General features: G+C 42.8%; 1 protein-coding gene across 2 annotated transcripts in view; it reads left to right on the plus strand.

Annotated features, from left to right (window-relative positions):
- Positions 1–14356, plus strand: part of LOC133453170 (PEX5-related protein-like) — a 112158-nt gene that overhangs the window by 32160 nt on the left and 65642 nt on the right. For both annotated transcript variants that reach the window (XM_061733075.1, XM_061733076.1), the window contains exon 2: positions 14013–14127. In XM_061733075.1, coding sequence (XP_061589059.1) covers positions 14013–14127 — 115 coding nt within the window. The remainder of the gene's footprint in view (positions 1–14012; positions 14128–14356) is intronic.

The following is a 14356-nucleotide window of genomic DNA, read 5'->3' on the forward strand; positions in this document are numbered from 1 at the left end:
TGTTCTTATTCATGTCGACTTTCAGTGTTTCGGGGGTTTATAGCGTAGTTTAACAAAGGTATTATTCTTCGACTGGTCCAGAAGGTGTTTTTTAATCAAGGTTCAATGGAGCTTCCTTTACCTGCTGCTCACTCCATGTGGGCGGAAGCGGAAGTCCTCCAACATGATACTACTTTAAACCCAATAAATCCAAACTGAATCAAAGAAACAGAAGTTTATCCGTGCACACTCAGCAAGCAAACGGGCCACATTTGCAAATGTAAAGAATGAGCTACATTCATGTACGAACATTAAGTTTTGTTCATCTTTTTCCGGCTACACTTCACATCCCCCTGCCTGGAGGGGTAACTCATACCCTTTTTCCAGCAAACCGGTTCCAGGACTGGTTCTGGGCCACTGCCAGTGCTGGTTCACAACTCGTTCAACTTACGTCGCTGCAGATGTCAGTTATGTTGCTGCGTTTGCATTGGCGCGAAAATTGAAGCAATAACAAGGTACCTGCTCTAATAGGACTTGGTCCACGTAGCTCATCCGTGGACACATCTCTAAAAGACAGGTTGTCTCCTCCACAGACCCTGCTGCTTTGCTGCATCCAGATTAATTCGGTGCTTATTTGAAGATGTCTCCGTCTCCCAGTCTTGCTATTGCCGTTGGTCTTACAGTTTTTCACAATTGTTTAAACACATTTATTGGAACATCAGACACAATGTGCACAACCTGAAACTCATGTTTCAGTTGGCTGAACCAATCCTGCTGAACTCCAAGCACATTTACTGCTCTAGACTCAAATTCCCATTCCATACCACACATTTCTCACAACACTAAACACAATTCCCAATATCCTGCACACTGTTCCTGAATTCCCTCTCTTGCTGTTCACACAGAACACACAGTCAATCACATTTCTAAACTCCAAAGGCTGTTGTGCAATATGCAATCAGCAATTTGCCACTGAATTCATATTCATTGATGAAGCGGGGTTCAACCTTGTAAAAAGAAGGCGCTGAGGGAGGAATATCATTGGCCAGCGTGCCATTATAGAGATCCCTGGTCAACGTGGAGGGAACATAACAATGTGTGCTGCCATCAATTTGATTGATTTGATTTGATATGTTTATTTGGTCACGTTATAGAAGTCAGTAGTCAATACAAAGTTGTTTTTTTTGCATGTATATCAAACAAGGACCAAAAGGTGTAGACTGAAGCCAAGGCTTATTTTGTCTACCCGTTTACAATAACACAATGTAACCACTATAGTGCAAGATTTGAAAAAACAAAATAACTACATGAGAAGGAAAAAATACATACACATATATATATATATATATATATATATATATATAAATGTTGCTCAAACTGGCAAACTGGACTCAATCACCACGGCGTCCTGCATCACCACGCTGCCCTTGGCCCCTACAACAATGCACTTCTTCTAGCATTCCTACTCATACTGTAAAATATTACATATTTGTTGTTACAGTAAAGAATTGTGTGTTGTTTTCTATTTGAGTAGCCTATACACATGAATTCTATATGGTGATATATTCCATCCAACAGCTGAAGGTGTAACACTGAACATATAAATGCATGATTCTTCTGAGGCATTCATTCATTCATTCATTCATTCATTCATTCATTCATTCATTCATTCATTCATTCATTCATTCATTCATTCATTCATTCATTCATTCATTCATTCATTCATTCATTCATTCATTCATTCATTCATTCATTCATTCATTCATTCATTCATATAGTGTTTTCCATTCATACTATAGTGTCTTCCATTCTGCACATCAGTGTTCAGTGGCTGCTAAGAAATGTCTACTCAAATGATGTATGTGTTTGGCATTTGAGAAGGAAATACCATTTAGTGAAGAGTTAACACTGTTTTGAGGATAGAGTGTGCTTTTGCAAGAGAAGTGTAGGATTTTGCATTTTGTGTGTGAGTTTTGTAATCTGTGTTTTGAGAAAGTGAGGTAGTCTATCAGGAAATGTGTTTAAACAATTGTGAAAAACTGTAATAACTCCGCCCCCTCCGCTTATGTAAGCGGTTCTTTCCTCTAGACCAGCAAAGAGTTGGTGCTACCTTGGAACTGCTTTTTCTGGCCCAGAGCCAGTTCTTGTCAGTGGAAACAGAAAGCCCGGTTCTAAATTCCAGAACCAGAACCAGCCCTGGAACTGGTTTGGTGGAAAAGGGGTGTCATAGGTTTGATGATCCCGCTTTAAGCCTGATTTAAAGAGCATATTGCAGGTTAGGGTTTTTTCAAAAATTATACCTGACCTTATGTGAAAATGACTATGTGAGAAGTTAATGTAGGATTTAATATGTTTTACAAGACATAAGGGCACGTATTCAGAGGAAAAAGTGGCTGATTTTAGCAAAGCTCCTACAAACGCTTTTTTTTTCGAACACCGCGTCATATGACGCAGCAGGAGGGAGACGTCTCCACAGCTCTGCCCCATCTTACTGCGCAGACCCCGTACACACGTAGCCGGGTATCTGCTAAACCAAAGATATTTTCCTACGTTTGGACCTGTCATCTACATGAAAACGCAAATAAACGAATGTTTAAAAAAACTCCGGGCAAAGTGAAGATTTTTGAAAACTCCGTTTATGTAGATGCGTGTAGACAGAGACTACCGGAGTTTTGCGTTTTCGAACATCACATTATGCTCCAAACAACAACAAATCTGCTCTGATTCTGACGTCTAACGTGCAACCTTTGTTTACTACAGAACTACAGATGGTCCACCATCTGTTCTCCAAGCTATTTATTAAATAAATGGTCTCTGCTCTTGAACACCGTTTACTGCGTTACACCGCCGCAGAGTCTACGCCGCAGGGTACGCGGCGACGCGCAGCCCTACGCCGTACCCTACGGCGTAGGGGCTGCGTCGATTTAACTGCGTCGATTTAACGCGGCAGCTCCGTGGTGGGACACGGGGGGAAGAACAGATGATCTACAGGTTTGGAATGCTTATGAATGTGGTCGAAAACGCATATCTTCGGTTATGTGTGGAAGGTTTTTTTTTTAACAACGATGTAATGCGGATACAAATTATTTTATAAACGTAGGGGGGGAAATATTCGGTTTTAAAAATACCCGGCAGAAAAAAGAGAAGATAATAAGCTTGTTTTCTGTTTAGAAAGTACAAACGTAGACAGATTACAAGTACTCACCCATCTTTAAGGGGTTACTTTCAGAGTTTCTTTCAGGAGCGCACAGGCGGTGCTGCGGTGAATAAAGGCTGATTTATGGTTCCGCGTAAAATCCCACGGCGTAGGTTACGCGGCGCACGCAGCGTTCGGTGCGTCGCCGCGTACCCTACGCCGTTGGGTCTGCGTTGGTGTAACGCGGACCCATAAATCAGCCTTTTAAAAAGCGAGTTTCAGCTGTCAATCAAAAGAACGTGGGGGCCCTAACGGGTTGGTAATTATAAGGCTGTGGCCCGTCATATTGGTGTGAATACACATTCACAACCTCTTCAGTGTCACAACTAACATTAAGATACATTATTTTTCCTATTGTTGAAATTCACCGCACTCCCTCCCGATACGTCACTTCCGGTTCAGCTTTTTCAAATGCGTAAGTAAAATACTCTCACAAAAACAACTCCGTTTACGGTGTGGGTGGGGAGCTGTTGACCTCGACTGGGGACATTGTCGGACGGTGGAAGGAATACTTTGAGGATCTCCTTAACCCGACTGACATGCCTTCCACTGACGAAGCAGAGGGTTGGGGCTCGGAGGCGTGCTCATCCATCACCCAAGCCGAGGTCACTGAGGTGGTTCATAAGCTCCTCAGTGGCACCGGGGGTGGATGAGATTCGCCCTGAGTACCTCAAGTCTCTGGATGTCGTAGGGCTGTCTTGGCTGACACGCCTCTGCGACATTGCATGGAGGAAGGGGACAGTACCGCTGGGGTGGCAAACCGGGGTGGTGGTCCCTCTGTTTAAAAAGGGGGACCGGAGAGTGTGTTCCAACTACAGGGGGATCACACTTCTCAGCCTCCCGGGGAAAGTCTACGCCAGGGTACTGGAGAGGAGATTACGGCCGATAGTCGAACCTCGGATTCAGGAGGAACAATGCGGTTTTCGTCCCGGTCGTGGAACACTGGACCAGCTCTATACCCTCCGCAGGGTGCTCGAGGGTTCATGGGAATTTGCCCAACCAGTCTACATGTGTTTTGTGGATCTGGAGAAGGCATTTGACCGTGTCCCCCGTGCCATTCTGTGGGGGGTGCTGAGTGAGTATGGAGTCCGGGGCCCTCTACTAAGGGCTGTCCGGTCTCTGTATGATCGAAGCAGGAGTCTGGTTCGCATTGCCGGCAGTAAGTCAGACTTGTTCCCAGTGCATGTTGGACTCCCTACAGGGCTGCCCTTTGTCACCGGTCCTGTTCATAATTTTTATGGACAGGATTTCTAGGCGCAGCCAGGGGCCGGAGGGGATCCGGTTTGGGAACCTCAGGATTTCATCTCTGCTTTTTGCAGATGATGTTGTCCTGTTGGCTTCATCGGACCGGGACCTCCAGCATGTGCTGGGGCGGTTTGCGGCCGAGTGCGACGCGGCAGGGATGAGAATCAGCACCTCCAAGACCGAGGCCATGGTTCTCGACCGGAAAAGGGTGGCGTGCCTTCTCCGGGTGGGTGGAGAAGTCCTGCCTCAGGTGGAGGAGTTCAAGTATCTCGGGATCTTGTTCACGAGTGAGGGAACAATGGAGCGTGAGATTGACAGGCGGATCGGTGCAGCGTCCGCAGTAATGCGGTCGATGTACTGGACCGTCGGGGTGAAGAGGGAGCTGAGTCGAAAGGCGAAGCTCTCGATTTACCGGTCAATCTACGCCCCTACCCTCACCTATGGTCATGAACTTTGGGTAGTGACCGAAAGGACAAGATCGCGGATACAAGCGGCCGAGATGAGTTTCCTCCGCAGGGTGGCTGGACGCTCCCTTAGAGATAGGGTGAGGAGTTCGGTCACCCGGGAGGAGCTCGGAGTCGAGCCGCTACTCCTCCACATTGAGAGGAGTCAGCTGAGGTGGCTTGGGCATCTGTACCGGATGCCTCCTGGACGCCTCCCTAGGGAGGTGTTCCAGGCATGTCCCACCGGGAGGAGACCCCGGGGAAGACCCAGGACACGCTGGATAGACTATGTCTCTCGGCTGGCCTGGGAACGCCTCGGACTCCCCCCGGAAGAGCTGGAGGAAGTGTCTGGGGTGAGGGAAGTCTGGGCATCCCTGCTGAGGCTGCTGCCCCCGCGACCCGGTAACGGATGAAGCGGGAGAAGATGAGTGAGTGAGTATTCCATGTTTCTGGCTACAGTATGTCTTATGTCAGAATTCTCCTGTTAGGTCACCCCGGCCATCTAAAAAAATAAATAGATAGTTATTGCTTTTAGTCTTATTTTTATAACTGTTTTATCAGTTTTGTTTTTTTATTTATCTATTTTTGTAGGTAGCTATCAGCCCCAAATGCAGTTAGCGTTGATGCTGCGATTATTTGTGGTGTACCTCTCTTTGTATGTTCTCATTATATATATATAAAGGTAGGGCTGGGCGATTTGGACCAAAAGTCATATCTCGAGATTTTCTAGCTGAATGGTCATACTCAATATTGATATTTTTTCTGTGACATAATTGGGGTTTCCCCCCAAAGCATTATGGCATAGCATCTCTGTTAGCTTCATTTTTTTCTGAGGCAAACCCTTAAAAAAACAGTCAGTTTTAATACAAGGGTCTGCACAATATCAAAATGTATAAAACAAATGAAATAAAAATAAACTGCCTGCATATATAGAATAAAAATGCTTCTTGAATAAAATAAAACAAATATCCCTTTCCTGCATAACAATTAAATTAAAATACACTGTGCAATTAATACAATGACAGTAACAGGCAGACTTTTCCACTGAGGTTGACAGTTGTGCAAATAACAAAACATTTGGTCAAATCTCAAATAAAACATGTAAACAGATATTGCATCTGTTTGAGCAAATCTCAAATAATTACAACAAGCCAACAACTGTCCATTTTACATATTTTGTGCCAGGAAAACTAACCTGTCAACACTGTCAGGTTTCAGCACACAAAGGTACTTTTTTTGCCAGCGTGAGGGGTCAGTGTTGATGTACATTCTATTCACCAAATAAGCTATATCCATATAAACGATATTGTCTCGTGCAATATCGCGTTTGAAAATATATCGATATATATATTAAAATCTATACATATCGCCCAGCCCTGTATAAGGGTAGGATGTAAACCATTTCAGAGCAGTGCCTCTGATACCAGCACAGTGTTCCAGATGGGAGATTAATATGCTGTGATCTACAGTCGCAAATGCAGCTGTAAGCTGACAACAAATAATTAAAAACCTTAAGTAGTGCTGATTCAGTGCTGTGGAGGATTTAAAACCAGATTGGAGAGGTTCCAGGATACCATGTGTATCTAAAACAGACTGTTTGAGGAGATGGCTATTATTTTGCCCCTCAGCACCGCTTTTAATGCATCCCAAAGAATGGGCGGGGTCACTTCCCCATTATCATTATTTTCCCAATTAATTTCGGTTTTTAGTTTATCTTTAATACACGGTTTATTCAGAATGTTTGAGTTCAGTCTCCAGAAAGTGGATCTTTTATTATTATTCAAATGTATTCTCATAGTAACAGGGCCATGGTCTGAGATAGTAGTGGGTCCTATTTCACAATTGTCCACCTTAAAAAGATCTCCTTTAAGCATAAACAGGTAGTCGATGCGTGAGTAAACATTGTGTGCGTATGAGTAGTGTGAGTAGTCACGGCTCGTCGGATTTATCTCTCTCCACATGTCCACAATCCCCACTTCACGCATCCAAATATTGAATCTTCTGCTAATATTTTTTGCGTCGGATTTCCCGTTTGATGAGTCTATTTTTGGATTCAATCGGATGTTAAAGTCTGCCCCACATATTAAGATTCCTTGACTTTTTGTTGTCATCAAATCCACCACATGCTTATAAAATGACCAGTCGCTTCCCGGTGGCACATACACATTAAAAAGACTTATCAAAACACCATCTATTCTCCCTGTAACCATGACAAATCTACCTTCTTTATCCTTATGCTCTGATATGTGTTCATAATTTACAATATTGGATATCAGAGTCGCCACCCCTCTCCGCCTCCCCGACCCATGAGAAGAAAAGTAAACATGTTTAAATCCTGATTTATTCAATTTAGCATGTTCGGAGTCGCCGAGGTGCGTCTCCTGCAAGAGAGCTACTTGGATTTTATCTTTCTTCAGTTTTGATAAGATCTTTCCCCTTTTGACTGGATTGAGTACTCCATTTATATTAAATTATGTTATTTTTAAAGACCTATTTTGCATCTATGTAATGTCCCCCTCCCTCCCTCCCTCTCATAAACCTGGTGCGCTTCCCTCTCCCTGCGAGAACCGGCAGGGGATGAACAATTAACATATTAAAAAACAACAAACTGAACTGAACTTGTCCATGTGACTCCCTATGTAGGGGTCTGTTAACCTGACCCTGTTGGGCCTCCCGAGGAGGCTCCGAAGGGAAAGTCTCCCTCCTCAGTCCGGAGGAAGAGGCCCTTGTCCGCATCCGTCGCACGTCGGGGGGGAAAAAAAAAAGAAAAAAAAAATAGGTTGGCCCCGTGCGAACCAGTCTATTCAATGGTGAAAATCCACCACTTGGTACAGCCGCAATATATTCCAAGAGATCTCACCAACGTTAATCCGCCGTCTTCAGGCCGTGGGTTAATCCTTAGGTCCCGGAGGAGGACGGAGCTGTTCTCCTGAAGGCCCGCAGCTTCTCCTTGTAACTCTGCTCCTGCTCCGCTGCGCCTTTCTTTGATCTCCGCTCCGCTCTGCTCCAGGTCATCCGCTGCAGCCGCTCCATCAGCGTCTCCGGGGTTGTGGTGGCTGTCACGGAGTAGCCTCTCCTCAGTAGATCCTTTGCAGCTTCTTCCACCGTCTCGTAGGTTCTGGTTCCATCGTCGTGTCTCACGCGCAGCCTGGCCGGGAAGAGGGTCTGGAACTGAAAATTTTTTTCCTTCAACACTCTGCGGATCTCTGTGTAATCCCTTCGTCTCTTGCGTATTAAAGGTGGATAATCATGATCCAAGTTTATATGACTTTCTTGCCAGTCAAACCCCTTCCTCTGCCAAGCCTTGCGGAGTAATGTGTCTTTTGTTTTAAAGCTTAAAAACTTTATCACTATGGAGCGGGACGGCGCGCCAGCCGGCGGCTGCAGCCCCAGGGACCGGTGCGCTCTCTCGATCTGCAGGTCGGTGTCGGCAGGTAGTTCGAGACCTTCACGGAGTAATTTATCCACAAACGCGGCCATCGTGGCCGAATCCTTCTCAGATCCCTCCAGGACCCCATAGATCCTTATGTTCTCACGTCTGGAGCGACTTTCCAAGTCCAGCAACTTGTCCTCCAGTATGGTATGCAGCGTCAGCATAGCTGTGACAACTTCTTCTGTGTTCTGGATCCTTTCTTCTGCTTTCTCAATTCGGCTTTCCACCTCATCCAATCTGGTATTCACCTTTACAATTTCCTCTCTTATTGTCTCCAATTGTTCTTTGTTTTCTTGGCGAAACCCTCTTATTTCTCGCAGAATTGATTCCAAGTCAGCCATTTCTCCGCCCGACCATGTTGTTGGTTAGCTCGAATCTTTTAGCTAATTGCTGCTGCGCTCCGTCTTTCTCCCTCACCTGCCTTCAGACGACGTTTACTGCTCCAAGTGGGGATATTATATTCCCCCTCCCTTTTGTACACGTTTCAAGGGATGATTTAGTTGATTTGCATGGGGATATTTCTCTAATTTCTCTGGTTCAACCGGGAGCCCTCACACTATGCGGCCATCCTGATGGTGTTCCGACCGGAAGTCGCTGAAGGATGTTTTAAGGTTTTCTACTTTGAAAAGTAGAATATATATATATATATATATATATATATATATATATATATATATATATATATTAGGGCAGGGTGGAGAGATTCAGCTGTGCGCTGCTCCCCCGCAGACCACGCCCAATCCTCCACCCTGCCACAGTATATAAGTGTGTATATATGGGTTTATGTATGTGTATATATATGTATGTGTATACAGTATGTTTATATACAATCCTCTGCCACTTTATTAGGTACATGTACACCTGTCCAACTGCTTATTAACGCACATTTCTAATCAGCCAATCACATGGCAGCAACTCAATGCATTTAGTCGAGTAGACATGGTCAAGACGATCTGCTGTAGGTTCAAACCAGCATCAGAATGGGGAAGAAAGGTGATTTAAGTGACTTTGAACGTGGCATGGTTGTTGGTGCCAGACGGGCTGGTCTGAGTATTTCAGAAATTGCTGATCTACTGGGACTTTCACCCACAACCATCTGTAGGGTTTAGAATGGTCCGAAAAAGAGAAAATATCCAGTGAGCAGTTCTGTGGGCATAAATGCCTTCTTGATGCTGGAGGTCAGAGGAGAATGGCCAGACTGGGTGGAGCTGATAGAAAAGCAACAGTAACTCAAATACTTGTTACAGCCAAGGTAAGCAGAAGAGCATCTCTGAACCACAACACGTGGAACCTTGAGGTGGATGGGCTCCAGCAGCAGAAGATAACACCGGGTCCCACTGTCCTGTCAGCTAAGAACAGGAACCTGAGGCTACAAGTCGCACAGGCTCACCAAAATTGGACCTTAGAAGTTAACTTTGACAGCGTTAACTTTGACAGCCCTAATATATATATATTAGGGCTGTCAAAGTTAACGCGTTAATAACCCACCCTCCCCCGTCAGACAATGCTGGATAGATGTGAGGGAAGGAGGCTGGTTCCTCACAAAGAATCTGAAGTATTAGCTAATTATAGCCCAACTGCACTTTAAAGGATGAGTTACACTCCCTGCTGTTACATGTGCACTTTATTTGTTTGTAATTTATTTTTGCGATGCATATGGTTCATTGTTTTACATTGAGCTGCTTAAAAAAACAAGGAATCTTAAGTTAGTCTTTTCAAGTAAAGTTTATGTTTATGTTCATGTTCTGGATCTCTGGAAAGCGTTTAGAGACAACATCTGTTGTATTAGACGCTATATAAATAAAATTGAATTGAATTGAATTGGGGACTACATTGTGTTACATTCAGGTCAAAAGCTTTTTTTGTGGAAAGTTGAATAAACATTGGCATAAAGAAGCATATTTGCCCTTTTTCATGTTGTTAACAGTATATAAAACATTTTAAAAATACCTAAAGGTAATTTAGAACAGCCAAAAATGTGTGAATAAATGTGCGATTAATATGTGATTAATCGTGAGTTATCTATGGACAACATGCGATTAATCGCGATTAAAAAAATGAATCGTTTGACAGCCAGAGAGGCCTGTAATTTTCATCAGTGAATCTCAACTATGAGAGACAAAATGAAAAAAAAAATCCAGAAAATCACACTGTCTGATTTTTAAAGAATTGGAAAATAAGTATTTGGTCAATAACAAAAGTTCATCTCAATACTTTGTTATATACTCGTTGTTGGCAATGACAGAGATCAAATGTTTTCTGTAAGTCTTCACAAGGTTTTCACACAACGTTGCTGGTATTTTGGCCCAATGTGATTTCCTGGATTCTTTCCCCCCATTCTGTCTCTCATATTTGAAGTGTACCAATGATGAAAATGACAGGCCTCTCTCATCTTCACAATTGGTCGCTGACTAAATACTTTTTTGCCCCACTATATATATCAGAATCAGAATCAGACTTTAATGACAACGTTTGAATACATTCAAAAAGAACCCTGCGGTCATCAGCTGCTGGGTTATTAGAAGCTCCCAGAAACAGTCAAAAGAAGATCGGTGATGCAGCGTTTGTCAACTACGCCCCAAAACTATGGAACACACTGCCCAAAAACATCAGGGAAGCCGAGTCGGTAGAAATCTTCAAAAGACAACTTAAAACCTCTTCACTCAAGCATTTAAGCATGAGATATCCGGGTGACAAACCGCGCTTTAGTTGCCACTTTCATTTTATCTATATATCATTGATTTTTACTGTCTGCATTACTTTTATACTTTTAAATGTTTTTATATGATCATTTTTATCTTGTACTCTTATTTGTTGATATTTTTATCTTTTTATTTTTCATTTGCCTACGACTCAGTGCAGTATTTTTACCTTTCTATATTCAACATTGCTTTTATCCTATCTTAGTAGTTGTTCTGTGGAGGAATTTAGTTTTGTCAGGGTTATGTATTATATCACTGCACTTAAATCTTTGTGTTTTTTGTTTTATTTGCTGTTGTTTGTTTCTCTATTTCTCATTGTTCTTGACGTGTTTGTACTATTACTGTGAAGCACTTTGAGCTGCGATTTTCGTATGAAAGATGCTATAGAAAAAAGTTTATTATTATTACATCAAACAGGGAATTTGACTTCAATTAACACCGTCGGCGACATAGATGTTATAAGGCGCCAGTTTTTCCAAATGAGGATGACAGTGGGATAGAGGAGGGAAAAAAGGCATCCTCACACTGTGTATAGTGTCAAGGTGCAAAAAACACCTTGACACCTTGATCCCGGCACGGTGCATCCAAGTGAGGGCCGCTGCCTTCGTGTGTGTGTGTGTCTATATATATATATATATATATATACAGTGCCCAGCATAAATGAGTACACCCCCTTTGAAAAGTAACATTTTATACAATATGTCATTGAAAACAAACAATATTTCCAAAATGTGCACAGGTTACGTTTAATACAGCATCTGTTGAACTTTTGACTTAAAACAGAGGTTAATAATATAACTCAGATGCCATATTTTCCTTTTTTAGTCAAATTAGTGTGGTGCAAAAATGAGTACACCCCACAACAAAAACTACTAAATTTAGTACATTGTATGGCCTCCATTATTTTTAATGACAGCTTCAAGTCTCCTGGGCATGGAATGCACAAGTTGGCGACATTTGGCAACATCAATCTTTTTCCATTCTTCTACAATGACCTCTTTCAGAGATTGGATGTTGGATGGAGAGTGATTCTCAACCTGTCTCTTTAGAATTCCCCAAAGATGTTCAATTGGGTTCAGATCAGGTGACATACTTGGCCACGGAATCACTCTCACCATGTTCCTTTTCAGAAAGCCAGCAGTGGCTTTAGATGTGTGCTTAGGATCATTGTCATGTTGGAAAAGGGCACGACGACCAAGGGCAAGAAGTGATGGAAGCATCTTAGTTTTCAGTAGAGAGCAGTACATTTCTGAATTCATGATGCCATCAATGAAATGCAGCTCCCCAACACCAGCAGCACTCATGCAGCCCCACATAAGGACACTACCCCCTCCATGTTTCACTGTGGGCACCATGCACTTTTCTTTGTATTCCTCACCCTTGCGACGCCAGACAGTGTTGAAGCCATCGGTTCCAAAAAGATTGATTTTGGTCTCATCACTCCACAGTATAGAGTCCCAGTAGCGCTCACCTTTGTCGGCATGTGCCCTGGCAAACTCTAGACGGGCTTTCTTGTGAATGGGCTTTAGGAGAGGCTTCTTTCGAGGACGACACCCATGCATGCCATTCCTCTGCACTGTACGGCGTATTGTGTCACGAGAAACAGTCACTCCAGTTGCACTTGCTACTTCCCTAGATAATTGCAGGGAACTTGCATGCCGGTTTTCTTCAACCCTTCTCATCACAAGACGCTCCTGTCGTGGTGTTAACTTCCGTGGTCGACCTGGACGTCTCTGTGCAGTGGTTGCAGTTCCATCTTTCTTAAATGTTTGAATTACTTTTGCAACTGTATTCTTACTAATTTGTAAGGTTTTGCTGATATTCTTGTAGCCTTTACCTTTCTGGTGTAAAGAAATGATTATCTTTCGCAGATCTGGTGTCATTTCTCTTCCATGTGGTGCCATTGCGGACAGCAGGAAATGGGAAGGGGTGGTTTGCTTTAGGTAACCCCCTTTTGTAGCCACCTGCCTAATGAACACCTGTGTAATGACTAATTAGACTCACCTGTGGTTGAATGCTTGTTCAATTACACATTGGGAGCCTAAAATGTAGCTTTGCTCAGAGACCTACAGTGGGGTGTACTCATTATAGCACCACACTAATTTGACTAAAATTGAAAAATATGTCATCTGAGTTATATTATTAACCTTCGTTTTAAGTCAAAAGTTCAACAGATGCTGTATTAAACGTAACCTGTGCACATTTTGGAAATATTGTTTGTTTTCAATGACATATTGTATAAAATGTTACTTTTCAAAGGGGGTGTACTCATTTATGCTGGGCACTGTATATATATATACACAACCTCCCGGAGAACCTCAGGGATGCAGAGAATGTTGATGTTTTTAAAAAGAGGCTCAAGACCCATCTCTTTAATCAGGCTTTTAACTGTCTCATTTAACTCTTTATAATTTTCTATGCTCACCCCGATTTTTACTTGATCTTACTACTATAAATTTTTAGTTTGGTTTAGCCTGTTTTATTATTTCATTGTTTTATCTCAATGCTACATTTAAACGTTTTAGCCATTATTTATGGTCAATTTTATACATTCTATTGTTTTATTCTCTCAGTTTTTAATGTCTTGCTTTCTAGACCTACTTTTTGGATTTTATGATATACTTTTAATTGTAATTTCCTTATTGAAATACAACTTGATTCTCATGACATGAGCTTTTTATTGTTTGTAAAATTACAACTGTACTCGTCATATTACAACTTTAATTTTGATTTACTTTATCTCCTCAGGCGGCCCGTAAATCTCAGTCCTTTCATGGTTTTTCTTATCGCAGGATTTTAAATTCTGGACTCAGAAAGTCTCTAAATGTGTCCAGATAATCAGGATTGGTGTTAAATTAAAGAAACACAAATGTCTGTTTATCATCAAACAAAATGTTTTTAATCATGTTTGTGTAAGTAAGTAACCTAACTGGAGGATTTCCTGAATTCATTCTGCTCCAGAATTAGATGTTTTAGACATGTGATGAGTTTTTAACCTTGTGTCTAACCCTCAGCTGGTCAGTGAGCAGCAGGAGAGTCGCCCCCTCCTGAGCCCCTCCATCGATGACTTCCTGCCAGAAAACCGGAATGACGCCACCTCCGTCCGAGCCCCTACCTCCAACACAGCAGGTAGCCTCCCACTAATTACAGACTCCCGGCCCTCTCCTTCCATCACCTTCCCCCTCTTCCTGCTGCTGGTGAGATGTTCAGATTCTTCCTCTGACAAACTCGCTGCTCTTCATCGCTGCAGACCTCGTTTGACATCACTGTTGTGTCGGGGTTAATCTAAACAACGAAGCGTCTGCAGAGCTTCAGCTGATTAAGCATCTCTGAGAAGTCATCCCAGCGACTAGCAGTT

This window comes from Cololabis saira, chromosome 10, assembly GCF_033807715.1.
Source record: "Cololabis saira isolate AMF1-May2022 chromosome 10, fColSai1.1, whole genome shotgun sequence".
NCBI classification, from domain to species: domain Eukaryota; kingdom Metazoa; phylum Chordata; class Actinopteri; order Beloniformes; family Belonidae; genus Cololabis; species Cololabis saira.